The sequence below is a fragment of the Centrocercus urophasianus genome, unplaced genomic scaffold (genome assembly GCF_019232065.1).
Source record: "Centrocercus urophasianus isolate 14NV4802_14NV808 unplaced genomic scaffold, USGS_Curo_1.0 seq_11, whole genome shotgun sequence".
Taxonomy (NCBI): Eukaryota; Metazoa; Chordata; class Aves; order Galliformes; family Phasianidae; genus Centrocercus; species Centrocercus urophasianus.
The window spans coordinates 36711684-36728546 of record NW_024884253.1 but is presented as its reverse complement, the minus strand read 5'-3'; the positions used below and the strand labels follow the sequence as shown (position 1 = coordinate 36728546).

The 16863-nt window shown below is 39.6% G+C and overlaps 1 protein-coding gene across 8 annotated transcripts in view; it reads right to left on the bottom strand.

Moving 5' to 3' along the window:
* Positions 1–298: 298 nt before the first annotated feature.
* The window catches only part of LOC122171848 (transmembrane protein 68), a 29966-nt gene continuing 13401 nt past the window's right edge, over positions 299–16863 (bottom strand). For 3 of the 8 annotated variants that reach the window (XM_042839640.1, XM_042839646.1, XM_042839645.1), the window contains exons 6-7: positions 16119–16258; positions 12147–14412 (exon numbers count right to left, since the gene is read on the bottom strand). In XM_042839640.1, the coding sequence (XP_042695574.1) occupies positions 14308–14412; positions 16119–16258 (245 nt within the window). In that variant the 3' untranslated portion in view covers positions 12147–14307. The other 5 variants (XR_006172110.1, XM_042839641.1, XM_042839643.1 and 2 more) reach the window with 5 other exon arrangements.

The window sequence follows — 16863 nt, the reverse complement described above, 5'->3', positions numbered from 1 at the left end:
TATATTCCAATTCCGTGTATACAAACATTCCTTTAGAATTCAGATTGTGAAGAGTGTCTTTATCGGCTAGAGACTGCTGTCTCCCTGGCAGAGGTTACATGTGCTATAGTAAAGAACACAGTGTGTGAAGTATTTGATGTACTGCAGTACCATAGTTCTTTTGGTCTGTTAAGTAAGTTGCAATTTGTGATGAAATGAAGTTGAAAGTAGTGCTTCATACTAACAAATTTCCTTGGTTACAACTTGATTTTTCTTGTAAAACTTAAAAAGGAAAACTTGAAAATTTTATATATTTGGATTTTGTAGATTTTTTTTATTTTATTGCAACACAAGGTACCAAAATCATTAAATAAAGTACACTGTGGTCATTTTACCATGGCTCTAGAGTCTTCTTTAAAAACTCTCTTAAAATGATGGATCAGCAAAAGATGCCATCTTTCAACATCATTACTGAACAAGCCCAAAGCTGGCCTTGTTTTGACAAAGAATTGGCCTGATGATCTCCAAAGGGCCTTTCCACCTCTAACTATTCTACAATACAGTCAATAATATCATCAAAAGAGCTCTATGTTCGAGCACAGGAGTGGCGTGAGCAGTTCCTAAGCCACTTCTGGTTGCTGTAGAAGAGTTGAGAGATCCCTATGGGATGTGGACAACTTTACCAGTGGTGTCACAGCAGGGACCCCGAGGAAGCCACCAGACAGCCCACAGGCACTTCACCCCAAGAGCAGCAGAGCAGGGTGCTCTGGGTACCCAGGTCTGGGCCCTGAGTGATGTTTGGAAGGAAGGCCTCCCAAAAAACTGCCCATGGAGCAGGCCCATATTCCTCAGCCCTGTGGAGGGCACAGACCCTGCTGCCAGGTAATAAGGATGCTCCCTTGGAAAGGGGGAGATTTCTGGACTGTGGTTCTCATGGCTCTTGAAGCATTTCAGCCACAAGGAATACAGAGTGAGGAGTGCAGAAACCCAGAACTCCTCCAGCACCTGAAGTGGCTCACAGGGAACAGGAGACAGCGCGCTGCTGTTTTCATCCTCTCCTCTGTCTCCTGAAAGCATCACTACCTACCAAGCAGTGATCCCCATGCAACAGAAGGCAAGGGAGTGACGGGCCTCACCCAGCCTCGTCCTGAACACAATAGCTAGGAGAAACTCCAGGAAAGATGCAGCTTCCTTGATCTTCCTGTGTTCAAATCCCCTGGGGTTGAGGAGGGTTTTGTTTCTTCTCCTCCTGCCTCTTGGACAAGTGCCTTTAATTATTAGATCATTACACAAGTTCTGATTTTGGCAGCACTTTCAATGATCTTAATACCCCTCCAGGACTTCATTGCTACATTTGGGCATGTAATGCCACCCTAAACAGCACCAGGAGCTTGTGCTCAAATAAAGTACCCAAATCCATCAGCCCTTCTGTCCCTTAGCCATGCCCCCCCTCCTTCTTAAATGCTTGTTGGCCTAGCTGAGGTGACCAAGAAAGAGAGGCCAGGGAAAACAATCCATCAAGCACTAAATAATTACTGTGAGTTCAGAGAAAGATCTATCTACTATCTACCTAGATATATACCACAGGTAACTGAATTTGCATTTGTTGACTACATGTCTTGTAGTTTGGCTAAAGACAAAGCAGTTTGTTATTGTAAATTGGCAAAGTGCAATGGAAGGAGGAGCACTCCAACAACATAACTGGTAACTGCCCTATTTCACAAGAGTTATTCACAAGAGTTAAGATCCTCAGTCTCTGTAACCCTGCAAATCCCCATCAAAGAAACAAACAAAACCACACACACACATACACACACACAAAAAAAATAAAAATAAAAATAAAAATAAAACCTCACCAGATAGAAACATGCTCATAAATAACTTTCTTAACCAATCATGTGAATCAGGCACAGAAGTCATCAAAGCCACAATCTTGGGTACTGGAAAGTCATTTGATGATATCCAATAATTTTATAATTGGTGAGGTCAAAGAGCATTAAGTGGGTGAGTAGCTGCCATGGTGTGGGACTACATACCTTGGGGTAAAAGGATTGAATTGACATATTTTTTAGGCAAATTATTGACCACTGATGCAAAAGCCTTGTCCAGGATGCTTTTAATGTAAGCTTGTGACATGTAAGAAGCAAAGCAGTTTCTTTTTAAGCTAAACAATGATAACAGACAGTTTAAATAGATTCTTAACAAAGAAAAGAAGTGGAGAAGTTTTTATAGGCTGCTTGAACAGTGCTTATTCAGAGCAGTTCTCACCTCTCCTTACTTTAAAAAAAAAAAAAAAAAAAAACCATAAAAAACAGAGAGAGAGAGATTGAGAAATGGCTATGGTTCCTGTAGAAAAACTTGCTGATGAACTAAATATAGAGACTTGGTAATAAAAGCCCCAAGTGCCTTGGCAAAATTATCCAAGTATGTTTTTTCTCTACTTATTTCATATGTAGTTAACACTACATTCACTCAGTTAACTTAGCTCATAAAGTACACACAGACCCGTTTGTATGGAAGGGAGCTGTATCTTCCTACCACCGCAATGGGAATCTTGGATAGGCCGACCAGAGATGGACAGTTCTTTTCCTTTGTACTGCAGTTATAAGACACATCTTTTCACTAAATTCTGTGCTATAGAAATGAGACAGGAAAGTAGGAAAGTGCTATTCTGTATAGTCTGTTTGCTGTGGCAGCACTTCGGACCCGTGGTCAGGCACACCAGCTCATGCATATTGTATTCATTCTTAAGCACTCAGTTTTTCCCACTTGGAAAGATTTCTCATTCATAGAAAGCTATATACAAAGCTGAAGACTTATTCCTACTGGGTCTTCCAGCAATCAAGCCATTTCTTTTCAGTCAGGTTCTAATTAAGTGCTGTGAGCATAAGCTGTACTGCCCTGAGCACACCAATAAGCACAGTAAGTGTTACCAACCATTGTGTTACTGCCATATGTGCATTGTTAACCAAGCAGATAGCTCAGAGACAGCAATTCAAGAATAAAGTCTCAAAACATGGAATGATAAGCTTATGTACTCTATTATATAAATAAGGAAACTGAGCAAATGGATTATTACCGATATGTGGACTCCTGTGATTCTTCTCCAAGCAATCTCAAAGTTTTAAGCAAGTTAACCTTATACTGATTTTAAATTTTTGGTATCTCTATAGTTAGTACAGATTTGGAACTTGATCAATTCCACTGCTGCACAAAAAAAAAAAAAGTCTCAATAAAATTAAGGTGAAAGTTGTCTGAGCATAGGCCTGGTGCCAGAAGCATCTGCCTTTCCTGTTGGTCGTCTCCATCTATTTCTGATTTAGATTGTCATTGAGGCTCTGGGCTTACAACATGCACAGCAGGGATGCTTGTTTCCACCTGCAGTCAGCAACAAAAAGTCACTGGCAATGATGTCTGTGGGAAATGAGTGGTTCAGCTGGAGCTTGCTCTGGCATCATTCTGGAGGGTGGTCAGGGCTTGCAGTTCCAGCACTCTCAGATAGGACCCAGCAAAGCTCAGCAGTTTTGAAAAATGCAGCCCTTGTTTTTCAGACTGAATACTCACAGTGTCTCTATGTTCAGATCAGAGGCTGCTTTTGGAAAAATAGGTTTTGACTGCCTCATCTGCCAGCTGCTTTTTCCCAAGGAGACAACTCACATCGACTTGTAAAAGGTGTTGTTGTGAGTGATGAGCTAATTCTGAAACATGCTCTGAAGCAAATTCTACCAAATAAGTAGTTCTGCCGTTCCCTTGATATCAGAAGCTGCCTAGAACACAGCGTTGATTTTCTCACTTTGCAGCACACCAGTTATTTCACAACTCACAGTCACATGAGAGTAACACGGAACATCTGGAGGCTCCTTCAGATGGAGTGGGCAGCATTATGCAAAGCACACTTTCCTTATTGCACATTTGTTCCTCCCCATCTTTCTTTTCTCTCAGATGATTTTGTAACTTTTCCAAGAATTTCCCTTTAAGGCTTTCTCTTTTTGTTTGTTTGTTTGTTTGTTCATTTACTTTAAAGGCCTGTTTGGTATTTGTTTTTGTGCTTTCCTTTGGGAATCTACTTTTGCTTGGGGCTGTGCTTGCCATCTGTTACATCTGAGTCTTCATTTCAAATGTTGTCACCTTCTCACAGCGATTTTGATTCCAGCCCTCCATGCCAGCGCAGAGTGGGAAAGAAGCTACGAGGTTACCTTGTGCCTATGTGGCATTTGGCCAGAGGTCTCGCATCCTCAGGAGTGTCCTACCAACGTCCTGATAGCAGCAGGAAACTTGCCCACAGATCAATTCCTCTGGCTGGTCAGAGTGCTCTGGTAGGTATCCTGTGTCACCGTTTGCCTCCAGCTTCATCTTTTTTGCTGACATGCAAATTCTCGGACTTTGATATGGTCACTTGTCATCATATCTAAAAAAATGAAATAAAACATAGCATTTAAAAATATATATGAAAAATGAGGAAATATCATGTGAGCAGTATGCACAGCACAATGTTTCATGAGCGTGTAAGGGAAAAACAAGGTTGAAGTTTAAGTTCAGTGTTGGGGTATGATGGAGGGGGAATGGGCTGGTTTGTTTCCTGTGAGAAGCTCTATTGCTCAACGAGGGGTTGCAGCTCTGCCCCAGCCAACAGCAGGCACCACAGTGCTGGCAATTTGGAATAAATGCACCTTATGGTCCCGTCCTTCTTTAAAGTGGCATGAATTCCTATGCATGACTTGTAGCCAATTAGTCAAGTTTAGCCTCTAGGTTGGCTTTTGCTTTAATATCTGACCTACCAAATCTTTAAAGTTAGAGCTATCCAATTTCACTTATCCATTGTTAGCAGTTTTTTATGTTTGGACTCATCACCTTATCCCAATCTATAGCTAATAGATTGTGCTGGGTGATGCATCTCCCAGGTTTCTTATCAACACCCTAATGGGACAGGATTTCATTGAAGTGGTGCACTAATCTAGCATGTAAAGTAATTTATCTTGCCTTGCACCTCCATGAGGCTCTGTTACAGAAAGAATTACAAAGCAAAACTTCCATCTTTGGCTTCCCTGTAGGGATTATTACAATCAGACATCTTCCCAACATTTGCAATTGAATAAGAAATGTTCTTGGAAAGATCCAAAGAGTGCTGTCCAGATTTATTTTCAGAGCTCGGATGGACCTCTGACACGCTGCCTCCTTTTCCTCTTCATCATGTTACGAGCTTAAAATGTGGGCTGGAAAGCAGGGAACCAAAAGGAAAGCTTCTGCTGCTGTCCCATCCAGCTACTCAATCACCTATGTGATGTCACCTGTGGTTAACTGCCCACCTGAAAGTTTCTTGTGTCTCCTGCTGAGCACATGAGTATTGGTGATGGTCTTCATTCGTTACTTGCCACTCAACCCAATGGAACTGTACAAAGGCACATTGCGCTGTGGGAATGTTTACCCATGATCTGAAGCAGTCCAAACCAGTGTGTGCCTTGGTTTACATGGTGAAATGGGCTGATGACCTGGTATGATACACCCCTCCCTGAGCTGTGGCTGAGAAGTCACTGCAATGTATTTCCAGTCTGGTATGACATTCCCCAGCAGAGCATACAAGTAAGACATGAGAAAGTTGAACTTTAACTCATTTTAATATTGTTGAGAATACAGATCTCACAAAACCTCTTCTTTAATTAACTTTTTCTGCATAGATAATTTGTTTCACCAGCATTCTATGCCACAGGATGCTTCTTCCTGTGCACAGAGATAATGTGCTCTCTTTCTCTTTCTGCCTGAAGCAGAACTGAAGTAGGAAGGGAAGTGTTCGGTAGCACTTTTATCCTTCAGAGTACTTTTTTCTTCTGTGCACACATGCAACATATTTTGAGATCATAGCTCTCCTATTTCCTAAGGGATGAAGAAGAAAAAACAGGGCAGCCTTAGAGAAAAACAAAAAATCTTGGAAGAACATAAAAGCCTTGTGTTCATTACAGCTTGCCTTGAAGAATTCATCTGACATTTCTCTGAAACCTGAGTTATCAGAAGCAATAATTTGCTCTGCATTATCTACTATCTCAATTCAAAAGCAGTTCTAAGGAGGTGCCATTTGAATTCACACAGGAAGCCAGATCTCTTGATAGATGATTTACTTGTTTACTTTACCAGGCACCTGGTGCAGTAAGAAGAAAGAGATAAGCTTCTGATTTCAAGATCTCATTGTTATATCTCTTACAATTGCCTGATTTAGGGACAAATACACAAAGACATGGTGCCCAGAAGTGAAGTTGCAAGCATCCAGGTCAGGTCACGCAGAAGGAGAAGGAAGAGCCAGAGAGGAGACACACAGCCTGGCATGATGGGGAAGTGAGAAATGGAGCTGGACACCACCAGCTGCTGCCCACGCATAGAGAGGTTTGTGTGCTGTCTCTTGGTTCTTTACAGGCTCCAAATGTCCAGGTTTAAGTTATTCTGCAGCAAAGGCCCCTCCCATGCTGGCTTTTTCAGTCCATATCAAGCTGTGTGAATAACTTGCTCTCCATGTGCCACTTCACATCACTGCTGTTCTAACTGGTATGCAGCCCCAACTGGAGCTTCTTCTGCGCCTTGTCAGGATGCAAACACAGAATTTGGTATTAAAGCCCAGAGAAGCTCAGCTGAAATATTCAGAGGAATAACCTCTGCTTCTGCAGTGTGGTTTTCCATTCATGCCAAGGCAACAACGCTTTTAAACTCTCATGCCCTCATTGTTTCTGACATCAGAAACACTGGCTGCAAACTTTCAGCCAATATGCCTGAGGGAAAAATAAAAGTAAAAAAAAAAAGGCAAAATGTTCACACTGTAAACTTCCCCATGCAAAGATCCTTCCTGTGTTTGTCCTTAGATGCCCGCAAAGGCAATGCAGTACTGGTTTTTATTCCATGCTAGCAGTTATTGCATCTGTATTGGGAAGTCTGAAACAAGCATCCAGAAAGACGCTTGAAAGGTCTTTGCAGATCGGGAGTATAAAACATGTTGGGTTGTTTTTGTTTTTTTATTTTCATCTTAAAAACAGGAACAACTGCAATATCTGAGCAACACTGAGCTATCTTGCATTTTACAGCTTTTCAAACTTAAGAATTATTGCTGAATATTAATCCATTTCAGTGCCGGGGGCAGCAGAAATTGGTGAGGAGCAACACTGTTTGCTGAGCAAAGGAGCAAATTGTAAGGACAAAAATGAAAGGACAAAAAGCAAAGACTCAAAACTCAGCCCTGTGTGGGATCAAGTTTTCATTTTTTATGGGGTCTTGTAAGGCCAGTGAATTGTTGGCAGTAATCATCTTTCAGCTTTCTCCACTTCAAGAAAAGGTAAATCCAGCACATGCACAGAGCAGTATGGGTTCTCAGAAAGAGAAACTTTGATAGCCAGCATGTGAATTACCTGGGAATAGTCATGTTTTCTTCATTTGATTTATTTACTTCAACGAGCTGCCACCACCTGCTGAATCTCTTCACATTGATTTCACTCCACCCCAGCAGCAGGGCATTTACAATGGGATGAATCACTTCCACCTTCTCTTGATGCAGCTTACTGATGTATAGCCAAATGCCTTTTACTCAGTTGCAAAACAGGAGCTGTTCCCAGTAATTTATTATCAAATCTGATTGAATTGGAGGTAGCACATCCTCATCTTGTCACAAAAAGGTTGATACTACAGGTTTGTATGTTTTCCTTCTTCATGTCTCCTCTGTCATCTCTTGCTTGGCACACTGCCTGGAAAGCACGAGCGACTGGTGAAACAGGACAGCTTGCCAAGGAGACAAAACTCCTTCTGAAGAACAACCCCAAAAAGAGTATTGGTCTTTTTAAAGTGATCCCCCTTTTCTCTGGGTGAAATTGGTAGCTCACAATCCCTCATATATGAGTATGTGTGTTTCTCCCATTGTCAAACCTGCTGTTCCTTTGTGTGTTACTCTGGAGCTCAGAATAATCAGTATTGCAAATGTTTGTTGGAGTGGCAATGCTCCTTTCAGTCCTGAGCATTCCAGGCTTTATTTGTCTGAATGCGAGCATGCTGCTAATGTGGATGCTGTCCATTTCAGACATTGGAAATGGGGCCCAAATCCTCCAGAGGTGTAACTTCCAGCTGATAAAAAAACAAAAACATTCCTATACAGTTAGCTCCTACACTGTAGGCAATCTGTATGAACATCTGAAACTTGGGCTCTAGGAACCCCTATTTGTTTGCTGTCATGGTACACCCCATGTTTCGCTGCCTGATTTAAGAGAAGTTCTATTAGAAGTCAGCACATCTACAGAAACTACTTAGTCCACAAACTGATAAAAAATGATTAAGCAGAATAATGACAAAGCAAGTATGAAAGATATCATCTTGGCATTCTCAAAGCAGCAGGTAGATAGAATAATAATGGCCTGCTGTTCCTCTTGCAATAGCAGCTGAAGTAAGTTCCAGGTTCCTGTTTACACAGAACAAATGGGATCATGCACACACATAGACATGGTGCTGAGTAAGTAATAAGATTAGCTAGTATCTGGCCCTGTAGCCATTAATAGTCAGAAGAAGTTAAGAAGCAAGAAACAAACAAACAAAAAAAACCAACAAAAAACAAAAGAAATTAAATTTTTAAAAAAGAGAGAGATTAATGCACTCTGTTGGCTGAGATTTTCTGTCTGCCTTTTTAGGTCATCTCTCTACTCCCACTGCTCTGTTACATGTGTTGCTGCACACTGGTAGGTGCTTAGCTGCCTACACGCTGAGTTCTCTGTACTCTTCAGCAGACAGCAACAAAAGCAAATTTCCAATGGTTTGCCAAACCATACATCCGTAACACAAGGAAAGCTCTAAAGTAATTTAGAGGCACCAGGCGCAGAGTAACCATAGCAAGCTGAAAACTGGTGAGATCAGCACAACTTCAGGTCTATACACAACCCAAATGTTCCACCAGAAGGGCTGAATAACTTGCACAGCGTTAAGAGCTCTGCCAGTTCATCTATCATAGCTGCAATGTGGAAACCTTATCACCTTCCAAAAATGGTATTTGTGGATACCATATGTATAACACAAAGTACCAGAGGCTCTTTTAGATAAAGCTTTTTTAATTGCCAGAAGGTTTCCCTTGTAGGGTTTGCTCTCAGGAGAATCATTAAGTGTGGTGGTAAGATGTGTACAAAGACTGGAATTTGACTGAATCAGCTCCCCAGCCGTAATTTCTAGTGTCTGTTAAGCTGTACCTGAGGAAGATAGCTGAGGATACTTGAGCCACTGAACACTACTGGTGGAGAGAGAAATTTGGTAGGAAGCATGCTTGATAGCTGGATTTCAGTGAGCTACAGCTACCCTTGATGTCCTATTGCCAGATGAGTAAGCCTACTATGGGACTGACTACTAGCTATCTTCCACTATAGTTTATTGTTTTTTTAGCATGCTCCCAACAGGCCCTCAGGGCTGTTGAACACTTCTCCTGAGAATACTTCATCCAAAAGCTCTCCATGATTGCTCAACTCAGAAGCAAGTTTAGCCTTGGAAACACGAGAGCTGCCAGCAGCAGGTCTTTGCAAGGATTAAAAAGGGCAAGGCAGTTTTATTTCTATGAAATCTGACTCAAGATTGTCCAGAATTAGCATTCCAGATTTAGTTTGGGGTCAGGGTGTGATTGTTTCACTTGTGGGTCGTTTCATATTTTTCATTACTGCCTTCAGAGACTGGGCCAAATTACAAGACGCTTCTTCTCTCAAGTTCTCACAAAGCAAAATTAGCATGCCAAAAAGTTTGCCTGGAATGTGAAAATCTGCAGCCAAAAGAAGAAAAAAGCAGCCAAGCAAGCCTTTGACTGCTGTGCTAGCTAGCTTAGAAAATTAATCCAGTCTACAATAGACTATAGAAAACTAATCCATTTCAGAAGGGACAGAGCACTTCCAAATTTTGGTTGATCCATTAGAAAAGTAGTTTTCATACTCTAAGGAAATCTGGCCATTAAAGAAACACCCAGAGAGCCGGCAGTTCAATCACAAAAGTTGCAACAGAAGCTCAGAAACACTTCTAGGTATCTTTGGTAGACTTCAAATAGATCAAAAAGAGAACTAACAAATGCCTATTGGGTTTTATATTTTTGTTCCTGTGTAAGTAGCAACCAAAGGAAGTCTGGAGCTACTCTGAGCATGGCAAAGACTCAACACCTGAAACCAATATTAGCAAAAAAAAAAAAAAAAAAGAAAAACTCATTCTAGGATACATGAAGAACAGGGATATCTGCAACAGGACTCAATTCTGTTTACTGTGTGTGTCAGACAGAAATACCTGAGTGAAATTAAATGGTCTTGTTTAGATGTGGTGGCTATAACACAAGGCCTGATAGAATAGGTTCTGCTCTATAGCAGCTGATTCAGCTTCATAGAAGGGGAGAAAAATACTGCCTTCACTTTGTGTGTGCAGCCTGATGTTAATTCCAAATGGCATCCCAACTACATGAAATGTTTCACACACACAAGGGTGACAAAGTATAGAAAAGTCTGTTTAAAAACACATGCATCCTACAATCTGGAAGTCTATTGCATGTTTTAAGTGATCAATTTTCCGACATGGCGAGATCACTACAACAATTTAAAGAGGTTTTAGGAAGGAGCATGTGACATGGACTGAATGGATGTAGTGACCAAAAGTCAAGATCCTAGTAGTCTGTGCACAACAAAACTGTTTAATAAAAGCAGGCAAGCAAATATTGCAAATAACCCACAATGAGAAGAGTAATTTGCTTTGAGACCATTCACACAGAATCACAGAATCACCCGGGTTGGAAGGGACCTCAAGGATCATGTAGTTCCAACCCCCCTGCCTAGCAGGGCCACCAAACACACACATTCAGATCAGGTTGCCCAGGACCCCGTCCAACCTGGCCTTAAACACATCCAAGGACGGGGCATCCACAACCTCCCTGGGCAGCCCGTTCCAGGGCCTAACCACTCTCCTTGTAAAGAACTTCCCCCTAACATCATTGTTTGAGTTAAAAGAAAATAATGAAAAAAGTGCTAGCATCACTGATCTGTATGGTTGAAGACCTTTGTAGACACAAAGTCAACAGAACTGAGAAGATAAGTGACATCAGACAGCCTCATGAAGTTATAGCAGAAATGTTTTGGAGATTACCTTTCTTACTACATGTTTTCCACAGTAATGCTCATACAGCAATTCCATGCACAATTATTTTTGATACTTTTTTTTTTTTGTGCAAAAATAATATAAAAAAAAGCCAAGTTAGTGTTTATGACAGATTTAATAGGGATTAAACACTGCAGAGCTGATTGAAGTGTCACCATAGTTGTATCTTTCTCTTCAGAGTGTAACATAGTGGTATTGGATTTGGTGGACAAGTATACAAGATGAACCACACAATTGTGTTGACAACGCTGATTAAGTGCTCTAGTTTGTATCTGCAATGATTAATTTCATAAGAAAGCATCCTAATAATAGATGTTCAGGGTGAGCTCTGCTATTGCACAACAGGACAGTAAACTGGCTGGTAGGAGGCTTGTTATCTTGCTGAGAAATAATGACAAATACCTATCAGTACTGTAGTCGTTCCACCCCTACTCCAAAACAACCTTTTAAAAAAAAAGTGCATCCTGGTTGTGCTGTTTCCACAGAGAAACCTGGAAAGTCTTCAGCCTATCCAAAGGCTAATCAGGTAATTAGTGCTCCACAATAACACTTCGAAAATTTCTTTTAAATAATTCTGCCTAACACACAGTAAACTAAATCAGCTAAGAGGACTCTAATCTTATTTGTACAAGTCTCCAGATCTGCCCCCCTTTTTCAATGAAAAATCATTGATAATCATTTAAACACTCAATATGTACAAACAAATCTTATTAGTCAGTATTTATGACTTACTTTCTATCACAGGATCTTAAATATAACCACAGTGGTATTGCAGTGCCTCGTAAGGCCTCCTGCAGAACTGAATACAACTATTAGAACTCAGACCTTATTCCTCACATGATTTTTGTCCCATTTTCCACTGTTGTCCGAGTTACTTTTTTCTTTAATACATTCCTTTGTGGGCTTGGATTCTACCACCCCTTATTCAGATACTAGATGGGAACAGCTTTCCAAGGATATTACACACACCTCAAAACCACTAAAGGTTCAACAGCGCAGGCCATGAATAATTTTGTTTAGTTCAAACACAACATGAAACCTCAGAGCCTGTTCCAACTGTCAATTTTATTTGAAAGGTGTCTTCTATACAATTTTATATATAGAAATAAATATGAAAGACCTATACGAATATGAACACTTAAAGAGTACCAATACTGTCCTTCATTTGTTATACTCATCTTAAAGGGACAAAAATTGCATCAAACATCCAACATTTAGCAAAACAAATTTTTACAAGGTCTCTGATCACAAAAGGTACATTCATTCATACTGGAATCTTTTTGTCTGAGTTTTCTTTTACATACACACAACCTCAATGTTTAGTTTTGTTCAGCTGCCTTTGAGAATTTCACAACATAGAACATTTTCCTCAAGACAGACATTAAAAATAAAGTCATACCTATGTTTCACTCCAATGCAGTGTCTCGGCATTATCAGTTTTAATGATGCACAGTGTTAACACTATGTTTTTAAAAATAAATTCTTCTAAAACTGAAGGATTATCTTGCCTTTAAATAAAATCTAAACCATTTTCAGAGCTTCAGAATGGGCATTTGCTTTAATATAACACAATTCTTACCCAAGCTTCAAAAAACTTAATTCAGCACCAACAGAAGGCTTTTGGTATTAAGTAACATTATAAAACAAGTAATCTTTGGGGGTTTTTCAAGTCATAGACTCTAAGAATATCACTGCATACTGTGATATTATTCTAATGTAGGCGATCATCCACATGCAGTTATATAATCCCACTGTTGTTCAGTTCAAGGAGAGTAAACCAGAACGTGTGCTCAAGTGTTTAGGGGAATTGATACTAATTTGAATACAACTACTTTTTTTTTTTTTTCTTTTTTTTTTGAATTTGGGTTTCTTGTTCATTTGTTTTGTTTTGTTTTTTAAGAAAAAGTCAAAACATAACACTATTGAAACAAGACCACAATATAAAAGAAAAACCTTTTTTGACTTTCTTTAAGGAATTTGTCCTCATCCCAAAAATAAAGCATTCTCAGTTACTAGTTTAAGGACTGTAGATCATGCTTGCTGCCAATCAGAGGAAACATTTCAGACATTTTCTATCTTGACAGTAAAAATGTAGGTTTTAGTTCAAGAAAAAAAAAAAAAAAAAAAAAAAAGTAAAATTTAATATTATCCCAATTCTACAACTCCTTCCTGTTCATTCAATTATTTTTACCTAATCAAAGTATACAGTTTCCCTCTCAAGTCTGATTGTTTCAAACTATGTTTGAAAATATGGAGGTTTAACAGTTAACATATATACCATATTATCTATATATGTGCACCTTGTCCTTCAAAGAATTATCTCTTTTTAAAGGAGCATTGTATTCATTCTTAAGTTTCCTTTACAATAAAGCATTCTGACCTTGTGTTACCAAATACTCATCTCATTTCCATTTCTTAAAGTGTAAGTGCTTGGTTCATTTGTTCAAAGGACAACCTGCAGATTTAGAATCACTGAGTATTCAGTCACTGACAGCACTATAGGTGAGGGTAAATATCCATTATGGATCAGCTTGAAACAGCAGCCAAGCTGCAGGGTGGTGATTCTCTACACACCAGAGTGGTTTCTGTAACAAGTCTGCTTTGTTCACCGCAGTTCTTTCACTCTCTACTCATGCAAATACTTTCTGAGCAAACCCAGTGAAATGAAACATTTTCCACCTCAGGTTTTACAGGTATAGCTAGTGGTTCTGCAGGCCACTGAAAGTTAACTGCTTCTGTCAGCAACCGATTTTTCAGCAGCATGGAAGTAACAACCTGAAGAAAGATGTTACTGATGAAAATAGCTGCAGTTAACCTGGCCTACAAAAGCTAGTTGCAGTGGTAATGATTAAAACAGTGAAACTTCAGCTCTATAGTGGATCTAATATCCAGGTTAAGTAGCAACCATGGGACTGGGGCGAGGGGAGGGAGGGGGTGAAAAGAAATAGAAGGAAAAAAGAAAGACAAGAGAATGAACATATAAAGACTGCAGCGTCATTTTTGCATAAACATTTTCAATGAAGGAATGCACTTGTCAAAAGTTAAGTTTACCTCATTAGGGATTACTTAAAGTTTGTGCTTTCCAAGCCTGACACTGGACAGGGGAAAAGTGTCTCATCTTAAAATATACAACAGCATCATTAGGACAGTATTTATTAATATGACTTTAAGAATATCATAACTAAATAGTAGCTTACTCAGAAGACCTTAGTCTTCTTTCTGTCGTGTTTGAAATCGTTCCATTAAAGCCCTCAGTATACTTCCTGGTATTTTCTGATGTTTGGCTATTAGAGCCTGGAGTGCTGCTTTTGTCTGCAAGGAAAGAGAAAAGTTGGGGGTCATCTTTACGTTGTTCATGTGTTAACATAATTTCTAGGATCTTTTCATCGTTATATTGGAGATCTTCTGCAAGTAGACAACACTATTTTCAGTGTTATTTCAGCCCACATGATGTGTCTGTGGGATTATTGCTAGGAAACAAACTAGAAAACAATTAGCTTTTATCTCTGGTAGCTGTGTTCACAAGCTCTATCAGTGATACGCAATAGTAAAATGATGCTGAAGTAAACTACCAAAGAGATCTAGATCTCTAATGCATGTCAGTATCTGTATACTGCTACAACCCTGGAACTACTGTCTATGCCCAGGTTTGCATCAGTAACACTCTTTCAGTATGTAGGAACTTTGCTTCTACACCAACTCAGAAGCAGCACTGGAAACACAACTGTGTCTTGGCTGCGTGTAAGCCCCCTGAAGTAGCTGGTCCAGTAAAGTATGCTTAGATCACAGCTAAAATAGTGCATATCTGCAGTACTTTCACCCAGAAATGTTGCAGGCCAAGAAGTTAATAGCAGCCATTCTGTTACATAATAGCTCTGTGGAGAACACCGAAAAACAGAGCAATAAGTAAAAGTTAGGGTGAGGTAACAGTAACTTTTCTGTTTCGCCTACAGGATCACAGACTGTTAAACTCTTAAGGCCAGAGACAGAACAGTGACCTACTTGCTTTGGAAAACCAGCATTCAACAAGGAGAAAAGTGATCCTTGGTACAGGTTCAAAAGTAAAGCACGGCAGCAAGTGATTCAAACACCTTCCTCCTGCAACCAGCACTTCTCTAAGAGGCTCTGTCCGACTGAACTCCCAAAGGATGCACTCAGTTCTCCACAAACAAGGCAATGCAGACATTTCAAGATTTCATATTGCAGAGATCTAATCAGAGGATAAGCAGGTGATGACAGACAACTGAATCGATACTTGCAATTCAGTAAAAAAAATCCCTTTCTCTTGGGTGAAGTTTTCAGAATGAAAAAAATGACCCTCTGTGAAGCTTTCAAACACAGCTGTTTTGGCCGCCTCAGTCTGACTGCTCCATACCCACACTTACCTGACTTGTACCTCTGCACTGTGAAATCTACTGATGAACATGAAGCTGAATGAATATGAGGACCTCACAATTAACAAACCACCTAAACTGAAGAAAGTGAACATTCTAAAACAAATTTCTTGGGAGAGAAGTTGGAGGAAACAGAAATCGAAATAGACTTTCAAAATCATGGAATTACATGGCTTTTATTGTTTTTTATTTTTTTTTTTTTATGGAATATCAGTCTGCGGCCACAGATTTGCTATAGTTGAAAGACTTCACTGGTAACTTTTTAAATGATCTAGAAACACTCTCCCTGGGTGAAGTGAACATATCGTGTTTTTTTTTAAACCACCCCACGGTACTCTACTCTTAGGTGACTGAACTTCCTTAATTTCTAAAGCGAGATGTTTCTTGAAGCAAATAAAGAGTACAGGATTGACATTAAAAGGCCAAGAACTTTTGCAAGATGTAGTAATAAAAGACAGTACTGAAGAGGGGCACTGGAAGTTAAGCAAGTCCAAAGTTTAGCACAATTCTATCGACTTCAACTACCTCCACGGCAGAAATCATTACCCAGACAAGAATATTTTAGTGCTTTTGATCAGAATAGTCAATATTTAAAATATATATTTACATGCATATTTATCTTACCTTCGCAGTCAGTTCCTCAGCAGTTATATTTGGATCATATGGAATGGGTTCTCCAATAAACGTGCGAAGCTTGACTGGAAACCAGCCATACATAGGAACTACTGGCAATCTAATACGTTCATACAGCTTCCTAAGTATTTCTAAGGTTAAAAAGAAATAGGGAGGACGGGAGGGAAAAGAGAACAAAAGGAGTAGGGGAGAAATAAAGGGAAGGAAGGGGAAAAAGAGACTGAGATTACTCTGCAATTTTTTTTTTTCCATCATGTTTTAAAACTGAAACTGGCTTGTTGAGTAATCCAGCCCATGACCCAGAATCTTAAGCGTGTCATCTAAAGTACTGTTCTAATCTTGGCTTTCATTTCCCAAAGGCTGCATTAACACTAACAAAAGACTTGCTTCCACACTCACATCTCCCCCAAAGAATAGCTGCAAAGAGATCAAAGCAGAGGAAGACTCAGTAGCTCTATAAGGAAGTAGCTGGTTAGAGTGAAACACTACACAAAGAGGAAAAGAAAACAAACAGAAGAGAAACTGGTATTTCCATCAGCTTTATGAAGGTAGTTCTTCATCACGTCACTTCCTAAGCATCTATCCTAAACACTAGCAGAACTGCATTCTTGTAAAATGGGTGCTAATTTTCCCTTATATTAAAAAGATAAGATCTTAGTGATTGAAATGTCAATTATTCTGTGTACAATCACAAAAAAAAAAAAAAAAAAAAAAAAAAAAAAAAAAAAAAAAAAAA